We start from the raw sequence: 19,682 nt of genomic DNA, 5'->3' as shown, positions 1-19,682 counted from the left end.
CATTTCTTTTTATTTAAATGTATTTTTTAAGTGAAGCCTCCTGGGTGAAGGTCCTCATGAAGCGGATTGAGAAGAAGCCTAAAGCGTGCGCAGCTTCATCAGGAATACTATGAAGAACTTAAACAGTTTTGATTGTTGAACACATGTCCGTGTGTGTCATTTTATAGCGTGAACGACTTCATTTTGCATTCTAAAACAGGACAGCGGAAAACATGACGAAACCGTTCTATAAGCAGATGTGTCTGAAATTTTGACCAGTAGAGTAGATGTGAATGTGGGAGGAAAAGTACAGGTTCTTTATCTTAATATCTGTTTAGAGGTCATTGTGAAATCTAAGGTCTGAGAGAGATGACGCTTGTTCTGGACGTTTATGTGGTTAAAGCAAAAATGAATATATAGTAGTCGTGTGTATTCAAGGAAACTTGAGGTTAAACAATATCGCTCTGTTTGTTTGGTGCGTGTGTTTAATCAAAACCTTCTGTTGTGTTGTGCGGCATCTGAGGCAGTTAGCGCCCCCTAGAGGGAGTAGGGGAGACGTGTTAACTAAGCAGGAGTGTGGTGATCTCAGCAGCTCGGAAGTGAGAGTTAGTGGCTGGGTGCTCACTTTGCTCCTAGCTAAGAAGGGTGTGCAAAGAACTAAGGTGTGAGTGAGTGAGTGAGTAAGAAGTCCTTTGTGTAATGGCCATCTTTGTCTTTGTTCGTTCTTTTGTGATACAGTTTGGTGAGTGCTATCCTTCTAGAGCAGAAGCGCGTGTGTGTGACTTCTCTTTTGTGATGTGGTGTGTGTGCCCAGTCACTGGTGGTAGGATCATGTCGGGCTCTTTGTGTAGTAGGTCGTGACCTGGCAGATGTGTGTAGCCTATATGACAGACGAAAATAAGTGCAGGCAAGCCCACATGGGCAGAAGCGTAGCCTTTTATAAAACTTGGGCTATTTTAGACAAAAACACGCCTCTCTCCTGATTGGCTGCGCTCGCTAATTATTGAAGGATTGGCAAGCTGTTGACATTAGAGACGAAATGAAGAAAGGGCAGGCACGTTTACTGCATCCACTCTTGGCCTTCCACTGAGTCCGTAAGAATGAAAACCACAAAATTAAGCAAGGACAGACTGTTCAGAATCAGATCACACGTCTTCTGAGCTCAAAGAGATTTTTCTGGCATTATTATTGTGTGTTCTAGTTTACTCCCTGGAACACTTCTAAAGGAAACAAAGCAGAAACTCAATAACACACATGCTGTCGTCATCATTCTGCTCCGTCACTGATGAACAGTCAGATCGCTAGAAATATCAATTCAGATAGAAAGACAAAGCAATTTTTTTTTAAATCATTAAATCGCTGTACTTTGCCAGACAATATAATTTAAAATTACAGACATATACACAGTTTGGAATTCATACATGTCAAAACTGCATTAAAAATCCTATAACTAATGAACTAAATCATGACTATGACAACTGTACTTATTATCTACAAAGAATTGCAAAGCTGAAACTGCGGTGTTTAATATATACCCTGTCCACACTCGGGATTTTGTACCGATACGAAACTACTTTCGTACCGCAACACCTGTCCACACTAGCAACTATACCGGTACTGTAGCGGTACGAAACCCACAAATGTATGGGTTTCGTACCGGTACAGTAGCGCTTCGCTGTAGTGTGGACAGATGAAGCGGCTCTGTATCGATACAAATATAATGCGCAAAGTCACACACCTTAATCGATGTCTTCGCTGAATAAAATAGTGAAGACCGGAGATTCGTTTTCTTTGTTTCTTTCTCAACTGCCTCGCGCGTTTTATACGATTTGACTGAATAAATGACCACCAGAAATACAGACTGTACACTGACAACAAAAAGCACACACACGTCGTTTCATCCGTACGGAAGCCGAGAGACGCCCTTCATATAATCCTTTTTTTTATTCACCTTGTTATCCCGAGATAACGACATAATTAATTCAGGATCTCGAGAAAACAAAACCGTTATTCCGAGATCTCGAGAAAACAAAATTATTTCATGATCTCGAGTAAACAGCTGAGAAATGGTTCATTCAGGTGCGCCAAGAGACTTGCGATATGCTGACTTTGGGGCTGTTTCTCATTCTGTATAGACGCAACTTTGGTCATTAGAATGTCTGGATCACCTAATAAGGCAATATTTTGATCAGGGGTTGACAGGGAGAGATTGCATTAAGTCTTTTAATAAGGGATCATTTCAAAATGAGTCCGCGGCACCTCCGCAGAAGACTGGCCCGGCTTCGCCTCTACCGACGGAGATACAGTGATCCAGCTGAGATCATGAAATAATTGTTTTGTTTTCTCGAGATCTCGAAATAACGGATGCCATATATTCTCGGAAGGAAGTTACTCGGTAACCACGGAAACATTTTGCGCACGCGCATTTCAACTACCGTGAAAGAAAACCGCAAACATTTCTCGCTAGTGTGGACAGATGCACTAAACTGTACCGGTATACTTTGTATGATACAGTTATACCACTATCATACCGGTATAAGTGTGAACACGGCAACTATTGCAGTTTTTGGACAATGGAGAAAAACTACACTGCTTAATACGCAACAGAGAAAGTACACTGTTCGACAGGGCGAGACGTCTTTATTTTTATTGTCTCGTACTAGATGAGCTTTTCGGCTGTGCTCAACTGTAGCAAATGGAATAGATAAATCTGGAAGTGCGTGGGGGATATACATTATAAAAGTCCAGCCGTGTGTAGTTTCTTCTCTCTGCGTGATACCCAGAAACATGTGAATAAATGTCACATAGCTGTAGCTGTACTCTCTCAATTGTAAATGATACAAGACATTTATTGAAGTGCTTTCTATACCAAGCCCAAAAGTGCTTAGTGCTGCAGACGCAGAATCTAGTCAAGGTTTACAATGACCCTAAAAGGTAAAACTGGTCCTTAGCCAGCACTATAAATCATGGACAATTTCTATATATAGTGTGTACCGAGTAGGATCTTGACATACTCTGGTTATAGGATTTATAGAGCATGATAAAGATCCATATGTCACACAAAGGGTAATGCATGGAAACCTCTGATCTCTGTTTTTATATTTAGAAAAAAACCAAACGTGATTTTCAGGAAGAAACTCCCGATCTGATGGGGCCCATGTTTCAGCACGTTCTAGAGAAGAAAAGCAGCATTAAAATGGCAGCAGTGGGAATGGGGCATGTGTAGCTAGCACCTCCCCCCTCCACCAGAATATCTGTGGTATTGGCGTGCATATAAGCATTTTCTCTGTGCGTGTGTGGCTCAGCAGCTGCTGAAAGTCTTTTGATTGGTTTCTCAGTCATTACCGTGGGTCAGGGGTCAGAGGTGAAAGGTCATCTGACTCCCTTCCACATGCCTGCAGTCTCCCTCCATTCGTTGAGCGTCTATTCTATCAGCCACAAGTGTGTGCGCGCGCCTGAACAAATGTGCTCCTGCATCGGATGAACATGTGGTTTGCAGAGTCGTTGTGGGTGTGGCTGGCATGTGTGTGTTTTTATACGACCACTCGAGAGAGTTTGGACACATCAGACTGAATACAGACCTTAAAAGTACATTTGAGTCAAACAAAATGTTAATAGTGAGGTTACTGCCCTTTTAAAATTATTTCTAACTTCTAAATTACTTTCCCAAACTAGTAATTTTCATTTAGAGCTTAGAGTCAGTAAGGAACTTGGCCTGTTTGGGATCTTTAAGAAAAGCTTTATGGGTGAAGATGGACGAGATGCTACAGTACAATGTGCATAAAGCAGCATCAGGAATACGGTTAAAAACGGAAAACTCCGTCATTTTGACTTGTTTAACCCTTCAGCTCACTGCACGTTTCCATTTATTATTATTATTACATAATGTTAATGTCTTTATTATTATTCAAAAATCATAATCAAGAAAAACCTTCTATGGCTAGATGCGTCAAAATGTTTGACTACTGGAGTAGTGCGTGCGTCTGTGTTGGAACGTGGGAATTACACTCAGTTGTGTAAATGGAAGTCATGGTGGAGGGTGGGGTTCATTTAGAATGTCCGAAATCTGTAACTCTTGAGAGTGGTGGTGTTTGTTCTGGATTTATTTTCATGTGGCTAACGTTGGGGTCGTGTGTGTGAGAGTATGAGTAATATGGAATAGCCTGGGCTGGCCAGAGGAGTTTTAGTTACCAGGGAAACAGAAGGTTGTTCCGTCATCTCCTCACAGAGGCTAAAAATATGGAGAACTCTGACTCACCATGAACACACACAGGATACATTGCTACTGAATGGCGGGAGGAGAGGAAGAGAGAGACTCATAGAGGATAGACGGAAAGCTGTATTTGTGCAGCTACATTTAGTCACAGTTCCACACCTTCTCAAAAATAGACACAATAGGCGATTAAACACTTAGAGCTCTTGCAGGAGCAAGGTGTTTATTCCAGTGTCTAATCTTGAACTGTTCCGTGCTCCTTCACCGCAAAAGAGCTGGTTCTCCCCAGACAAAAAAAAAATTTGTTTGGCTGCAGCAAACACATGCTGGGTTGGATAATAATATATACAACAGGAAAGACAATTTATGATCTCAGGGACTGGCAGCAAACCGAATTAAAGCTACATAAGGGGTGTTCACATGGCACACATTTGCATCGATGCTGCACCGATGTATTTTGTTGCGATATATCTTACACCGGTGTAAATTTTGTGGAGCGTTCACGCGGCACAACCCTGCTTACTAGAGAGAAGCGTGTTAGCACCGGTGCAGCCCCGCTTGCGTTCACACGGCAGTTTGTGCGACCGTGCTATACGATAGTAATAATGCGGAAATGAAATATGCGCATGCGTGAAAATGTACTTCCTTTTCCCGGTTGTCATGGCATCACCAAGCGCCGGGAAAACAACGTGGATGAAGACACCAGTGTTGCCAGATACTGCTGACGTTTTCCAGCCCAAAATATGTTCAAATCCGCCAAAATGCACTTAAAACCGCCCAATCTGGCAACACTGGAAGACACGCAGTTCTGTTGTTGTTGATATTCGCCATTTTGGAAGCGCAAAATACCAGGATGCAAATTATGCAATGCCCGTATGTAATCAACTCTCCTCACGCGTAGCGAGTCGACCCCTGTAGCGTTCAGACGGCCCATTTTATATCGGTGCTGCCCCGCAAACTAGCATTTACTAACCTCCCGAGCAGGGTTAGATTTGCACCGGTATAACTTTGTACCGTGTGAACGCTCTACCGGGGCAGCCCCGGTGCTACACCGGAGTAAAAGTTGCCGTGTGAACACCCCTATTGCTTAGCCTGGGAAATCCCATGCTGCTTTGCACAATCGTTCCGATCTGAAAAGACAGCATGGAAACTATGGTCTAAAGGCTCGCCTGAGTTAGGGAGCCAATCAGAGAGTGGGGAGGGGTGGAAAGACAGTGACGCGTACTACTCGACAAACGGAAGCTTGTAGTTTATTTGGGACTGTTTACGGATCACATTTAACATGGCGGCGAGCGATACGAACCAAACTAACCAAACCAGCTTCTCTCATATTTGTCTTGCACAAACGGCAGTAATCGTTCGGTGCCATTGTTTTCCTATTTTTGTTTTGCCTTCTCTTTCTCTTTCCTTCTCTTCTTTGCCTCTTGGTCTTCTTCGTCGCTCTAACTACGTCACCGGGTACAACTGCCATGATTGGCCATGGGCTACGTATACGCCAAATGATAGACATTCGCAACGTCCAATAAACGGCCGTTGACAATCGTAAACCACACCTCCCCTACGAGAAATTAAATAGGCGGATTCCAGACCGTTCACTTGTGATATGGTCTGGTGTTAACCAGACTACCTATTGCTATCATTGTGCCGTTAATATAAACTAAAGAGTTTGACTTCGGATGGTGAAAGTTGTTCTCAAAGCCAGAGGCAACACTTGCTTATTTGATTGTGTAATGCTATGGCATTCAGGCCAGGGACAATGCAAGCTAATCCTTTAAAAGGTGGAACCAGCACCAGCTTTGGCACCAGCACCAAGTCCGTCTTGGATGGAAAAAAGGGTATTAGACCTCATACCAAAAGATGTTAGCAACTGAGGGAACTGTACAATCCTACTTGGGGGGGAATGTATAAACATATAAAATAAATAAGCCACGTGGATGAACATCTGGGAATTATTATGTTTGATTCAGCATTGTCTAATTTTCCTTTGCCATAATCCTTGAGCATGTCAGACTGGATCAACTGCTATTAGGCAGTAACGTTTATCTTTGTAATCTAGTGGGGAAAAAAAAACAAGGTTTTTGCCTTTATGTAGTTACCAAGCAGTGATGAGTCGGTCATTAGATCGGTGTAGTAAGAAAATTGTAAAGGAATTCTGTTTTCTGCATAGTTGAGGCTGTTTGAAGGGTATAACATCTATAAATCCTATTACTTGCAAGCGAAAACTATGCAGCATAAGAGTAATACTGTTGGGAAGCACAGGGTGTTTCAAAAAAAATGTGATATCATTTCACAATCTAATAACTTTGCCAAGTCTCACTCAATTGACCTCAAATTTTAACAGCGTGTGTGGAAACGGGTCAAAATTTTATGCTGAATGTTTTGATCTTTTTAGGTATAGAAATGCCATTCACTGGAAAAGAAAAGGCGCTGTGTGTGTTAGAGGACGCTCAAACACAGTCGAACAAGACTGTGCAGCGTGTATTTATGAGAGAATTCTCTAAAAATGCACTGTTACCAGAAAAGACTGTTACCAAAGACATGCTGCAGCGCGTTTGGCAGGAGCTGGACTACCGACCTGACGTGTGCCATGTCTCAGGCGGCATGCACATTGAAAATTTGTGAAATTAATCATGGAATCCACATACCTTTGAATTTCTCATTCAAATTTTGAGGAATAAACCTATCATTGCTCAACATTAAAGCTGTTCAGTTTCATTTGCCGAAACTGTGTAGTTTCTGGGATATTTACATCTCAAATATCAAATTTTTTTTTTTGAAACACCCTGTATTATATTAAATGACTTTTTATTTAGTTTACTACTACACAGTATTTACAGTATAGCTACTGGCTTCCACACAATCTTCTCACTTTATTCTTTACTCAGTGTCTCATATTCTAATTACGTACACAGTATTTAAGAACAATTAACATCAAGACCTAAAAAGTTTCTGAATTACTTACAAAGATGTGTAAAAACTCTCAGGAAACTACAGTATTTGGCACCTTAAACTATATTCCTAATTATTATACATACAGGACACTTTTTTCGATGGAATAAAAGCATTTTTTTTTTTCACGGTCCGGTTTCCATCAAATCCTGCGCTCTGATTGGCTGGCGAGCAGGTCCGTATCCTATGGTACGGACCCTGGTTACGGACCTCTGGCGACTCGCTCGTTCACAACAACAAACATAGTAGCAATTTTTGACAACATTTATTTTCACATTTCTTAGGAGAATAGCATTAATTTTACAGCATGGACAGCGATAACGACAGTGTTCACAGCGAAAGCGAGTTTTACTACCCTGAGGAAGAAGAAATAAAAGAAAACATTTCAGGAGAAAGCTAAAAACCTCTAACTGTTGCTAACGCCGAGCAAAAACATGGCTGAATCCTGAATGACTCAATTTTGTATAAATAGGGGACTACATAGGCGGCAAAATAATTTTTTCTTGCCATGGAAGTGCACTTGTATACTGAGGAGGAAGCCATTTGCATTACAGCTGTGAATGAGGATTCAAAATGGCGGCTCGGCTCGGTTTGGTTTTCCCTTTCGGGCGCTCTCGTTTTCTGTTAGAATTTGGTAAAGAAAAAAATTAATATATTATTTACCAGCTTAAGGTCGGTTCGTATGGTGAAATACCGTGACCCCGGCCTTAAATACTGACCTCTAGTCTGGCTAACGCGACTTCAAAGCTCTGCGAGCATTTGGTCCGGCAAAGATATTAAGCCCAACCGTTTCCCAAAGCGCGTGGTTGACCTGCCTCCCTAAAATGCCTCAGTTTGCTACTGGTCGAAGCCAGAAAAGGCTGTGACGAAGCTTAAACCAATCACATCACTCTTTCCTCTGACGTATGTGACGCGACGGAAACTGCTTGAGTAACAGGAAGAAGATAAATACCTCCAGGGCTGCTCTTTGCTCCGTTTTCAATGAGAACTTCCCGTTGAATGCTTTCAATACAGCATCTACCGCTGTGTCAAAGGCTTGCTGCTGCTCCATGTTCGTAATGTTTCTAGTGAATGAAGCGCTTCCGGCATAGATTCTGTAAACGATCTATGGCTTCCGGTCGCAGTTCTACTACGTCACTGCCTTGAACACGCCTCTACCCAGGGCCGTTGGAGATGCTCAAAGTTGATTGGCTCCCGATTTTTCGGGAGCTTGGAAGAGCTGGAGATAGCTTGCCTTGCCAGACTAAGCTCGCAACAGGCCCTTGTGTTGCGTCACACTTAGGATGGGCGGGCCCAGGCTAACTGACCTCGGCCCAGAGGGCCTTGCTCAGTACTTTCAAGACCTCGGTCACGGTATTTCACGATACGGACCTCCCAGCTGGTAAATAATATATATGCATTCTATTTCCTTCTAGCGGGTTCCAATCATTTGGCTTGATAGCCTGAAATATTATCACATCGCTTATCCTGTGTGTATTACATCACGGTTTACGATATTGCATGGTTGTCAAGACAACATGACGTCACATGGAGAGATAAAACTTCTGCGCTAGTGAGCAATTGACACAACTTGGAAACAAACATGGCCGCCAGGTCTGCGTCATTAAATACCAAAGATTTTGAGAGAATTTTGAAACAGAAAGATGTGCTGAACACCCAAAGGAATGTGCATGTATTATAATAATAATAATAATAATAATAATAATAATAATGATGGCTTTTTTTTGTGGTATATCAGATATATTCCATTCAGCTACCATGATATTGAACAAGTTGAAGCAGAGTTCACTATTATGTTAGCTGAATGGAACATATCTGATATACCAGTCAACTCCTAGCCTGGGAAATCCCATGCTGCTTTGCATAATCGTTCCGATCTGAAAAGACAGCATGGAAACTATGGTCTAAAGGCTCGCCTGAGTTAGGGAGCCAATCAGAGAGTGGGGAGGGGTGGGAAGACGGTGACACGTACTACTCGACAAACGGAAGCTTGTAGTTTATTTGGGACTGTTTACGGATCACATTTAACATGGCGGCGAGCGATACGAACCAAACTTTCGATCAAGCTTTAGACACTGTTCTGAATAGTTTAGAGCGAAAGTTTGTTTTAAAAAAAAGAACAGCGTTTGGCGTTACAGTCTTTCTTCGCTCTAACTACGTCACCGGGTACAACTGCCATGATTGGCCATGGGCTACGTATACGCCAAATGATAGACATTCGCAACGTCCAATAAACGGCCATTGACAATCATAAACCACACCTCCCCTACGAGAAATTCAATAGGCGGATTCCAGACCATATCTCACTTGTGATATGGTCTGGTGTTAACCAGACTAGTCAGCTCCAGCCAATATTATTTAAATATCTTATGAGTGATGTGTTGGTGCAGTTATTGTGTGTTACTCGAGCGTATGCTTCACCATGTGGTTTCTACTGTTTGTGTTTTATCGTCATTGTGTAGCTAATCAGACGCGCTGGGGCTCACAGCTATGGTGCTAATCCTCTCAACTTCTACTGTACAGCCCTGAATTTAGTGCAGTCAGGGCTGACATACAACAACATAACCCCTGCTCATTCCTCTCCGTCTCCCCTCTTTTTAGCAGACTGTGTTTCCCAGAGGACAGTGTAAGAGGAGCCCAGAAAGCAGCTGTGCCAAAGCAAAAGGCAAAGTAGAGAGAAAGAATTCGAGAAGGAGAAAACGGAGAGAGACTTAGAGAGAGGGAGGGAGATAAGTTATTTCAACATGTGCCACGGTTCCACATCTGGATTCTTTCAGTCAAAGATCCGGTTACAACTCACTCACACTCTCCCGCGCGCGCACAAGTAAAAAAAAACACAACAAATGTTCTGCACTTATTCCTAAGCTAGTGAACGTTATGTTTCCAGACGGACATGGCAAAATGCAGATCTTATGATGTTTTAGCTCTTCCTGGCAGCAAGAGATGTCTCTGAGGAGTGGAAATGAGTTATCAGGTAGTAATTTCCAAACACAATTACTATCATGGTTGAGCAAAATTACACACACAGTTGATATTTTTACTTTAAAACCTAACTTGTAGCAAATCTGCTACACCAAAAAGTCACCGAGAGAGGATTTCAACACTGCTTTATTTTGGCTTTGAGTCTCCAAAGATGTTTCCCATGTGCAAGGAGAAAAGGGAGGAGAACAAAAAAATCATTATGGGCACTGATTTGAACCTGTATGGTCCCGACATCCTGTTTGACACAGGAGTGACTGCTTAATGCTTTTAACACTTGGAAGGTGAAGGAAAAGACCTGCAATATTCAACAGTTATTCCACGAAATCAAGTCGTACATGAGCTGATAGCCGATGAGGCGCGTAGCACCGAGCTGGCTGTAAGCCATGTACGACAAAACTGAGTGGAATAACATTATATCCGCACTCACTGGATTTTGAGAAAACGGAGCATTTTTATTTTTTGCAAATTCAATAAAGTTAAAAACTTCATACAAAACGTCCGACAAAATCATCCCGCTTAGAACGTAAACAAACCGGTGAAATGATGGGTAGCAATTTGTAAAAAAAAAAAAAAAAAGCTATAATAAAGCCTGAAAAATAAAGATACGTTCTTACCATCAAATGCTTTTTTTTTCATATTTTGCTGCTTTTTTTTGTATTTTTGGGGGTTTTGTTTTCAAGTAGAGTTTTTATTTCGTCCTTGGTTGTTTCAGCAACACGCGCCGCCATTTTGTTTTTCTCTACTCATGGTATACGAGCTGATAGCCTAGTAGCAGAGTAGCCAATCAGAGCGTGCGATTGCTCATATCCAGTGAATGTGGATAGAATAAAAAGATATGCGCAACATGTTGACTGATAGCTAAATAAATTGTGTCCACTTTATTATTATATTAAAGAACACTGAGTAATTATTGCAATGACCATGTTCTCGGTACAGAACATCTTAGTTATTGACTATAAAGTGAAACCTGCCTTCATTGCAGTTTACGCAACTGTCCAATTTCAGAAACGAACGAAAGTTACAAAAGGTTATGATGTATACACTGTTGCTGTCAAAAATATGAAAAATATTGTGATAATGATGATGCCCTTTATTTTCACTAGTCACATGTACCAGCGAAATTAGCCGTCAACCTGTCCGTACAGGATAGGAAGACAGGGATAAAGATAAAAAGGAAACACAACATGAGGAGAGATAAGGAAAAAAAAGAACACCCCCCCACTATGCTCCTGTCAGGAGTACAGTGTGGGAACATTTAAAAACCTTTGCACATAAGCACACAACAACACGAGTACACTTAAACACGGGACTTGAGGGGGAGGGGAGGAGGTAATCCAGCGCAAGCAAGCAGCCGTCCGCTCCTGCAGCCATGAAGGCGCTGGTCACGCACCCGCTTGTCACACTGGGGGGTAAAAATGGTGACGGCGGAGAGTTAGAGCTTTTTTTTTAGTTTAGAAAGTAATGCAGGAAGAGTCTCTCCAAAAAGTACAGCAGACGAGACGAGACAAGACAAGACACAGAAGCACAAGCAGGGAAAAAAAGGAGGGAGAGGGAGAGCAGAAAATGCGACCGCCTTCCGTGGAAGCACGGAGAGAAAAATCTGATGAAATCAGAATCTGATGACATTGTTCACCCCTAGCTGGTCCTGCACACACCCTTCCACTACACTAAGCTAATCAATATGGCACAAGCTTCAGTCTGCAAAGTAGACAAGGAGAAATGGGTCTCAAATAATCCATCGGAGACGAAATGTGAAGAGAGAAATGCGATTTTTCGGAAATGCAATTAATCTACTGCATTTCTCTGCAGTGCTCCAACAGATTCTGCAGATACACCGAGACATTTCGTGAAAATGAACGTGCGCGTGCCACTGAATGTTTACGTGTGTGATTTAAATGAATCAGATGAGGAAACTAGACAGATGTAAAGTCCAGTTTTGTATTGCTCCACTTCAACGGTGTGCGCGCGTGCGTGTGCGTTACCTGCTTGCCGTGGTCCTCTCTTCCTTTTGAAAGCAGCTCCTGATTGCAGCGCTTCCAACAGGCCGTCCATGATACCCGTCTCATCACCATCTGACCAACACAAAGAAGAAAACTTTAATGCCATGAATACACCCAAACACACAATCCTCTATTAATTCCTCACAGCACTCATGCACTTCCCATCCATTCACGGAATAACAAACCTCAACCTCAAGAACTGAAGTTCAGCTGACCACAGTCAGTACAAACACGCATATCCATATAGATATACAGACAGGAAGTCCGTCTATAAACTCTCAGGTGGGGGGGGGACGACGACACACACTACCTCTCACAGGACTAAGTCGAGGCTTAAAGAAATAAAACGAATGTCATTCCACTTATCTTTTAATGATCATCTGAAGAACAGATTTGTTCCATCACGGCCTGCTTCAGAAAACCCAAATTTGAAACCAAACTATTTTTCTGCCCCAGCTGTTGGTGGGAAGTTTCACGTTAGCAGTTCCTGTTCCACATGTACCTACTCTGTCGTAGGAACTATAATCACTATTGCCTCGGTCACAACCGGCCGTACGTGCTCCTACGGCTGGTCTACGTGCAAAAAACGCAAGGAGGGCGCGCGTGACGTGCTGATTTTCGAGCCGTAGACCGGCCGCAGAGGTTCTTTGTCATGTCAAACAAACTCTACGGGCGCTTAGGGTTTTTTCAGGTTGCAACACAAACTTACGGCCAACGTGCGTCTTTCTCCACGAAAAAAAAAAAAATGCAGCGATTTGGGAAACGCCAAAAATCGCACGGCCAAAAAAATCGTACGTCCGAAAAGCTTTAATTAATTACTGTATCACACGCCGTATAGCCGGGAAGATCACATCCTATGACGGACTGTATGAGAAAATAGTTTAGCAGATCAGTTAGCAAACTGACTGAAGGACTGATACGTTAACCCAGACCCACTTCAGCTGCCACAGACATTCATGAGCACACACAAAGGCCAGATACAGGCAAGAATTAAGCGTTTGTACGAGCTAAAGTTATAACAGATACACAGTGCACTATACTGTGTGTGCGCACAGCGGGTAAAATTAGCCTCGCTGTTGCTTTAACCAGATGGTTTTGATCATTTCTTCTTTGAACACAACAAGGTAAGTTTATGTCTCTCACTCTGTCTCTCTCCTACACACACACACACACACACACACAGACAGGAGTAATAAAACATGATAAAGTGGGACTGATCCCCGTCTTCCCCATTTCCCCAACTATGCTCTACCCTGACCCAACAAACACACACACACTCTATAATCCCTAGTAAAGCTGATGGCAGATGGCTTTATGTCTAAGCTGCCACACGTGCAAAGAGGATCCATTAAGACACACACACACAAAGACCCAGACTCCCATTAGACACTCATACACCCACAAAATGTTCTGCACAGTCCAAATACGCCACCAAGAGGCCTGTAATAAAAACTGCAAGAGCTTTAAATTTATTATTCAGCGTATCCATACAGCGTTCATGCCAACAATGAAACATTAAGCATAAAAAAATGGTGCAATATTAATCTGTGCAATCTAAATTATTTATAGACAAAAAAAATCATGCTTTACTAATTCCATAAAATCCATAATGGTGGTAGTTTGTAAATTAGCTCAAAAAAAAAAAAAAAAAATCCACGAATGGGCAGTTGAACAACTAGGTTAGAGTAATAATAGTCATACGACTAATAACACTATTATTGGATTAATAGTTTGATCACAGTGTAACTTCTGGGCATAAAATATAACACACGACACACAGCGAGAGCCCACAGCACATACGGACAAAAGTGTGTTAGTGCATGAGAACTAAGGAGGTCGGTCCTATCATCTCCTCCCTGCATGTGATCTTCCCACACACACACACACACACACTCACGTGGGTGCTTCAGAATCCTTCCCATCTTTCACACAGCCCTGACACCTAATGGTCAGGTTGTGAAATAACCAAGACTGAGAGTGATCGGAAAGTGCAAGAGCGCACCCACAGGCCGTCCTGTAAGCAGTGCTCCTCACTGCCTGGCTGAATACATCATCATCTGTCCTGGTCTGAGTAGACGGTCTAGTCTCATCAATTTCCAAAAGACGAAAAACATTTTATTTCTCTGTATTGTCACAAGTGCTGCTCAATTAAACTTGCTGTTTAACAAATCATGTGGCCTATCACGATTAAATAATTATGCAATTAAAATAATACATGTTGTAGAAACCTCAAAGGAAAGCCTGTTTTGTCTCTAATCTGATATTTTCACTATTTAAAAACCTCCCGATGCTGATATTGAACATCACCCCATGCCTGATCCTGATTAACCTTCCTGGTCGTCACTGTGTCCCGTAACTGCCGGACCAGATGCCTGCCTTCATTTCCTCGACAAGAACATCTGCTTTTCATTTCCTAAGTCACTGACAAACGACAGTAGTTGTAGTTATATCAAGTAACAAGTAGTTTGTGCAAATACATGAAATAAACATCTCATACAGAGCTGAGAGGGCAGAGAATAAATCTCCGAGAAGTGGAGTAAAAGGAAAAAAGAAAAAAAAAAAAAACCCACACAAAGAGTGCCTGCTGATAAACCGTTTAACACTGCAGGTCATTACTGCACTCAAATCCTAGTGGGCTTATACGTCTGGAAATGACATGAACATTCCACACATCCACTGACCCCGAGAGGGCACTGAACCCTGTGTGTGAGACAGAGCGAGTGAGAGGAAGACAGAAAGCAGTGGTGAAACAGCATGAGACTCGGACACTGAGGCCTTTGTTCTGATGCTGCTCTTTTTCTCACCGTGTGTTAAACAGAGTTCTCACACCGCCAGACAAATAATACATATAAAAGTTTACAGCGCCTAGCTGGACCACGCTCGGCAGCCCTGTCTGGTGCATCAATTAACTTGTATTTAAAAAAAAAAAAAAAACCCACACAGCAGTTATGTTCAAGTAATTAGGAGTAAAATGTGCTGAATCATTTTCAAGAGCAGCAGCTCGGACAGTAGTTCTGGCTGTACGGTAATTCACACCACAGGTTTATATGAACGCGTTAGCGCCAATACATTATCGCTTCCATAGTAATCATTGACAGGGGAATGTACTATGGACGCTCAAATAATCTGATACTAGGGCTGTAACGATACACCCAACTCACGATTCGAATCGCGATTTTTGACCCACGATTCGATACGCCCACAATTTTTTTTTTAAATGTTTTTTTTAAAGTAGTAAATTTGACTTAACATTTACTTACTTACATTAACTATTTAATAACAAATAATTCAGACCACTGCAGAGAATGAGTAATATGTATGCAAAAATGAACAAATGTATATCCAAAGACTGTTTTATTTCTCAAAATAATACTGTTGAACCGGAAGCTCTGTTTTTTTCGGTTCTGAAAAAGTCATTTTTCCAAATCGTGTAAATCCGTTAAGATTTTTTTTTGGGGGGGTGGTGTGGCTCTCTCACTGTCTCACTCTCATAGGGCCAATGATTTTCTGTGATCGCGGAAAACTGATGGAAATTACGGAATTTTTATGGTGAAACATTGCTCGCGTGTCAAAATGTAACTGCCGCAGAAGGCTTCCGCCCAGGCAGACATGCCTTCAGTGTTGCCAGATATTGCTAACGTTTTCCACCCCAAAATATGTTCAAAACCAGCCAAAAACCACCTAAACCCGCCCAATCTGGCAACACTGCATGCCTTTCCGGTCAAGTGATTGTGATTGGCTTGTGGCACACCTAGCCAGCCAATGAGCTGCTTGTTTACAGATTCGCTCCCCGCGTCGCAACCAGAATGGCGACCGCTTAAAAGAAATGAATGCTCTGCCAGGGGCGAGTGTGGACGTTGCGTGACTCGCAGAAGATTGTTGCAGGTCGGCGAAAAAACGACTTACTAATAGATATAAAAAAAAAGTAATTTAAGTAAGTTTAAAATGTAATTTAAATAAAAAGTAAAGTATTCATAAATTGAAGTTTGGAAGCGCCTCTGTTTTTGGGCTGAGGAGAAGTTTGAAAGGGTGTACCGCGATTCTGCCTTCTTGTATCGCGATACGGATCGTGGCTCTGCGTATCGCGATTTCGATTTCAATACGCATATCGTTACAGCCCTATCTGATACAGATATAAAAAAGTGTCATGAATAAGAAAAATGTCAAAGAAAGAAAAACGCCAGACATCCAGTTATTTTTGTTTAGTGGACCGAAAGCTACTGAATTCGAATCACAGACTTCCAGTTTGTTTTTTTTTTAAATAGCACAATTAATGAATTTAGGGGGCGGCACGGTGGTGTAGTGGTTAGCGCTGTCGCCTCACAGCAAGAAGGTCTGGGTTCGAGCCCCGTGGCCGGCGAGGGCCTTTCTGTGTGGAGTTTGCATGTTCTCCCCGTGTCCGCGTGGGTTTCCTCCGGTTTCCCCCACAGTCCAAAGACATGCAGGTTAGGTTAACTGGTGACTCTAAATTGGCCGTAGGTGTGAATGTGAGTGTGAATGGTTGTCTGTGTCTATGTGTCAGCCCTGTGATGACCTGGCGACTTGTCCAGGGTGTACCCTGCCTTTCGCCCGTAGTCAGCTGGGGTGGGCTCCAGCTTGCCTGTGACCCTGTAGAACAGGATAAAGCGGCTACAGATAATGAGATGAGATGAGATAATGAATTTAGGGCCATGTGGCCTGAAATTCTCTGCTATTTTTTCCTGCTTCACCGTGACGTAATACAAGATACTACGTCATGCATCACGTGGTGGGCTTTCCCTGGTCACGCAAGGCATTGTGGGATACAACTTTGAAACAGGAGAGAAAAATGGAGGATGTGAGCGTGCGAATGAAACATGAAAGACCAACTACAGTAACGGAATGCGAGAAGAAAAAACGTTATGTTACGAAGGAAAGGAAATGCAGGACCAAACTAATAAATATCGGCGGTCAGCGAGCACCTCGGTGTGATCAGCTGTTCGTTTAGTGACAGAATGATGGAACTGTCAGTGCACGCTCAAAGGGAAACTTGTAGATGGCAGTAATGCAACACTGTGGATGCCAGCTGCCGTAAAACCCAAACGAAGATAGTAAACCTGTGCATGCGCACACTGGACTTCCTCTGTCTGATTTCATGCACGTTATTTGCTAGGGAATCTCCTCAAATTAAATAACTTCCCAGCCACAGAATGGCCTGTTTTTTGTTTTTTTTAAGATATTAAATACATCACAATGACCAAATTTCAGAAGGAACTAAATTTCACCGATTTTATGAAATCGAAAGGCCGCCCAGCTTTAAGCTTTCTTATTTCTCACACGTGCTTAATTAGCAGTAATGGAAGAAATCTGCAGTGACTGTTTTAGGCATGTATGTAATAATTTTTGCCTGAAACGCAAGATGACATTGCGGTTTCTCTGTAACAAGAGATTTTATTCCTTTTAAGAGAACGCCAACAAATAACTCTTTACAGCTGTTATAACATCAGCTATAATAGGAACTAATGTGGCTTGTGGATGTTCCACAATGCTGAATTCATACAAATGGTTAAAATATATAATCTATCGTCCTTAAAAATACAAACAAACAAAAGACACACCCACCCCTCCGGATTGTGCTGCTATAGGAAAATAATCAACAATAACTCCATGTCAGGATAGTCGGGATGCAAGAGTAAACGATATGCTATTGACCTGCTCGGTGTGTCCCATATGCATCCGTGAACCGCGCTATTATGATACATTTTCGTATCATTTCGAAAACTTGCTTATTACACTGCAGACTACACACATTCAGATCCACAGAACATCTCTGGAGCCTATCAAAATTTTCCTGGAGCCAATCAGCACTCTGTATGCAAACAGGAGCTGGAGAGGAGAAACTAAAAATTTTTTTTTTTGCGGTCCGGTTTCCATCAAATCCCGTGCTCTGATTGGCTGGCGAGCGGGTCCGTATCCTATGGTACGGACCCCAGTTACGGACCCCAGATACAGACCTCTGGCGACTCGCTCGTTCACAACAACAAATGCAGCAATTTTTGTCAACATTTATTTTCGCATTTCTCAGGAGAATAGCTTTCATTTTACAGCATGGATAGCGATAACGACAGTGTTCACAGGGAAAGCGAGTTTTACTACCCTGAGGAAGAAGAAATAAAAAAAACATTTCAGGAGAAAGCTAAAAACCTGTAATTTACTAACACCGAGCAAAAACATGGCTGAATCCTGAATGACTCCTATTTGTATAAATAGGGGACTACATAGGCGGCAAAATGTAGTTTTTTTCCTGCCATGGAAGTGCACTTGTATACCGAGGAGGAAGCCATTTGCATTACAGCCATGAATGAGGATTCAAAATGGCGGCTCGGCTCGGTTTTCCCTTTCGGGCGCTCTCGTTTTCTGTTAGAATTTGGTAAAGAAAAAATAAATATATTATTTACCAGCTTAAGGTCGGTCCGTATGGTGAAATACCGTGACCTCGACCCAGAGGGCCTCGCTCAGTACTTTCAAGACCTCGGTCACGGTATTTCACGATACGGACCTCCCAGCTGGTATGGCGAGTGCTAGTGAGACAGAGAGAAGCAAATCTGAAAAGGCACTTCTAACATGACGTCTCATTTACGTCACCCAGCTGTATCCCTTGCAAATATCCATTTCTGATACAATTATATACCTTGTTTATTTAAGAATGGACAAGGCAAAGCACTTATAGGCTGTTAATGCTAAGAGACACCTAATTTTATTGTCTTTCTCCCCTTGATCTTACACCACAGAGACAGAATCCAGGCCTACTCAGTCAGGCTGAAAGTTTTATTAGTCTTTAACCCTTTCACCACTACAGACCGCTATTCTGGTCTCACTGTAGTAAGGAAACCCTTTATGGAAAAAAAAGTTACGCAGTGGTGAAAGGGTTAAGCAAAATAAATTTTCATTGTTTAACAGAGACTCAGATTGTTGGCGCGCCCATGTCTAAGATGCATTATTTCGAATAATGAACGCATTGTCAAGAGGGGCAGGGGCCAATATGGACGCAAGCATTTTATACCCTACTTGGAACGTTTCGTGGCGTATTACTTGACTTCATGGTCTCAATATCGAAAATCTTGCACAAATATGCAACTTCCAACATAATTATCTGGATATTCAACAGATTTCAGCAGCGGATGAATTTGTTTTGACCGCCGCCATATTGAATATACGTCGGACCCGTTCATGTATTTACGCCGCCCTGTTTGTAGCGTCCCAAGCGAGTAAAACCTGATCCAAATCTTTTCGCTAGGTGGCGTCTTACGGTCTATGTACGAATATTTGAAAGAGACGAGAAAACATGGATAAGAAAAAAAGAAAAATACATCTATTTTGTCATTCTTCGGCAGAAAGAGTACATTCACCTGAAAAAACTGACACCCCTGATACCCAAGGTAATTAGTCATACTAGATTTACAACAACTACTACAACAGCAACCGCTACTACTACCACCACTGGTGACGACTACTACCACCACTGGTGACTACTACTATAGACCTACACCAAACTGAAAACAAGCTAATAAAATAAATTAATGATAAATAAATGAATAAAT

The 19,682-nt window shown here is 42.2% G+C and overlaps 1 protein-coding gene across 1 annotated transcript in view; it reads right to left on the bottom strand.

The window, feature by feature from the left end:
* Window positions 1-19,682, bottom strand: part of LOC132882000 (protein diaphanous homolog 1) — a 64,349-nt gene that overhangs the window by 14,162 nt on the left and 30,505 nt on the right. Inside the window, exon 10 of the mRNA XM_060915145.1 lies at window positions 12,106-12,195. Coding sequence (XP_060771128.1) covers window positions 12,106-12,195 — 90 coding nt within the window. The remainder of the gene's footprint in view (window positions 1-12,105; window positions 12,196-19,682) is intronic.

Source organism: Neoarius graeffei, chromosome 2 (genome assembly GCF_027579695.1).
Source record: "Neoarius graeffei isolate fNeoGra1 chromosome 2, fNeoGra1.pri, whole genome shotgun sequence".
In the NCBI taxonomy this organism is placed as follows: Eukaryota; Metazoa; Chordata; class Actinopteri; order Siluriformes; family Ariidae; genus Neoarius; species Neoarius graeffei.
Note: the sequence above shows the minus strand (reverse complement) of the source record. Positions and strands in the feature narration are given on the sequence as shown.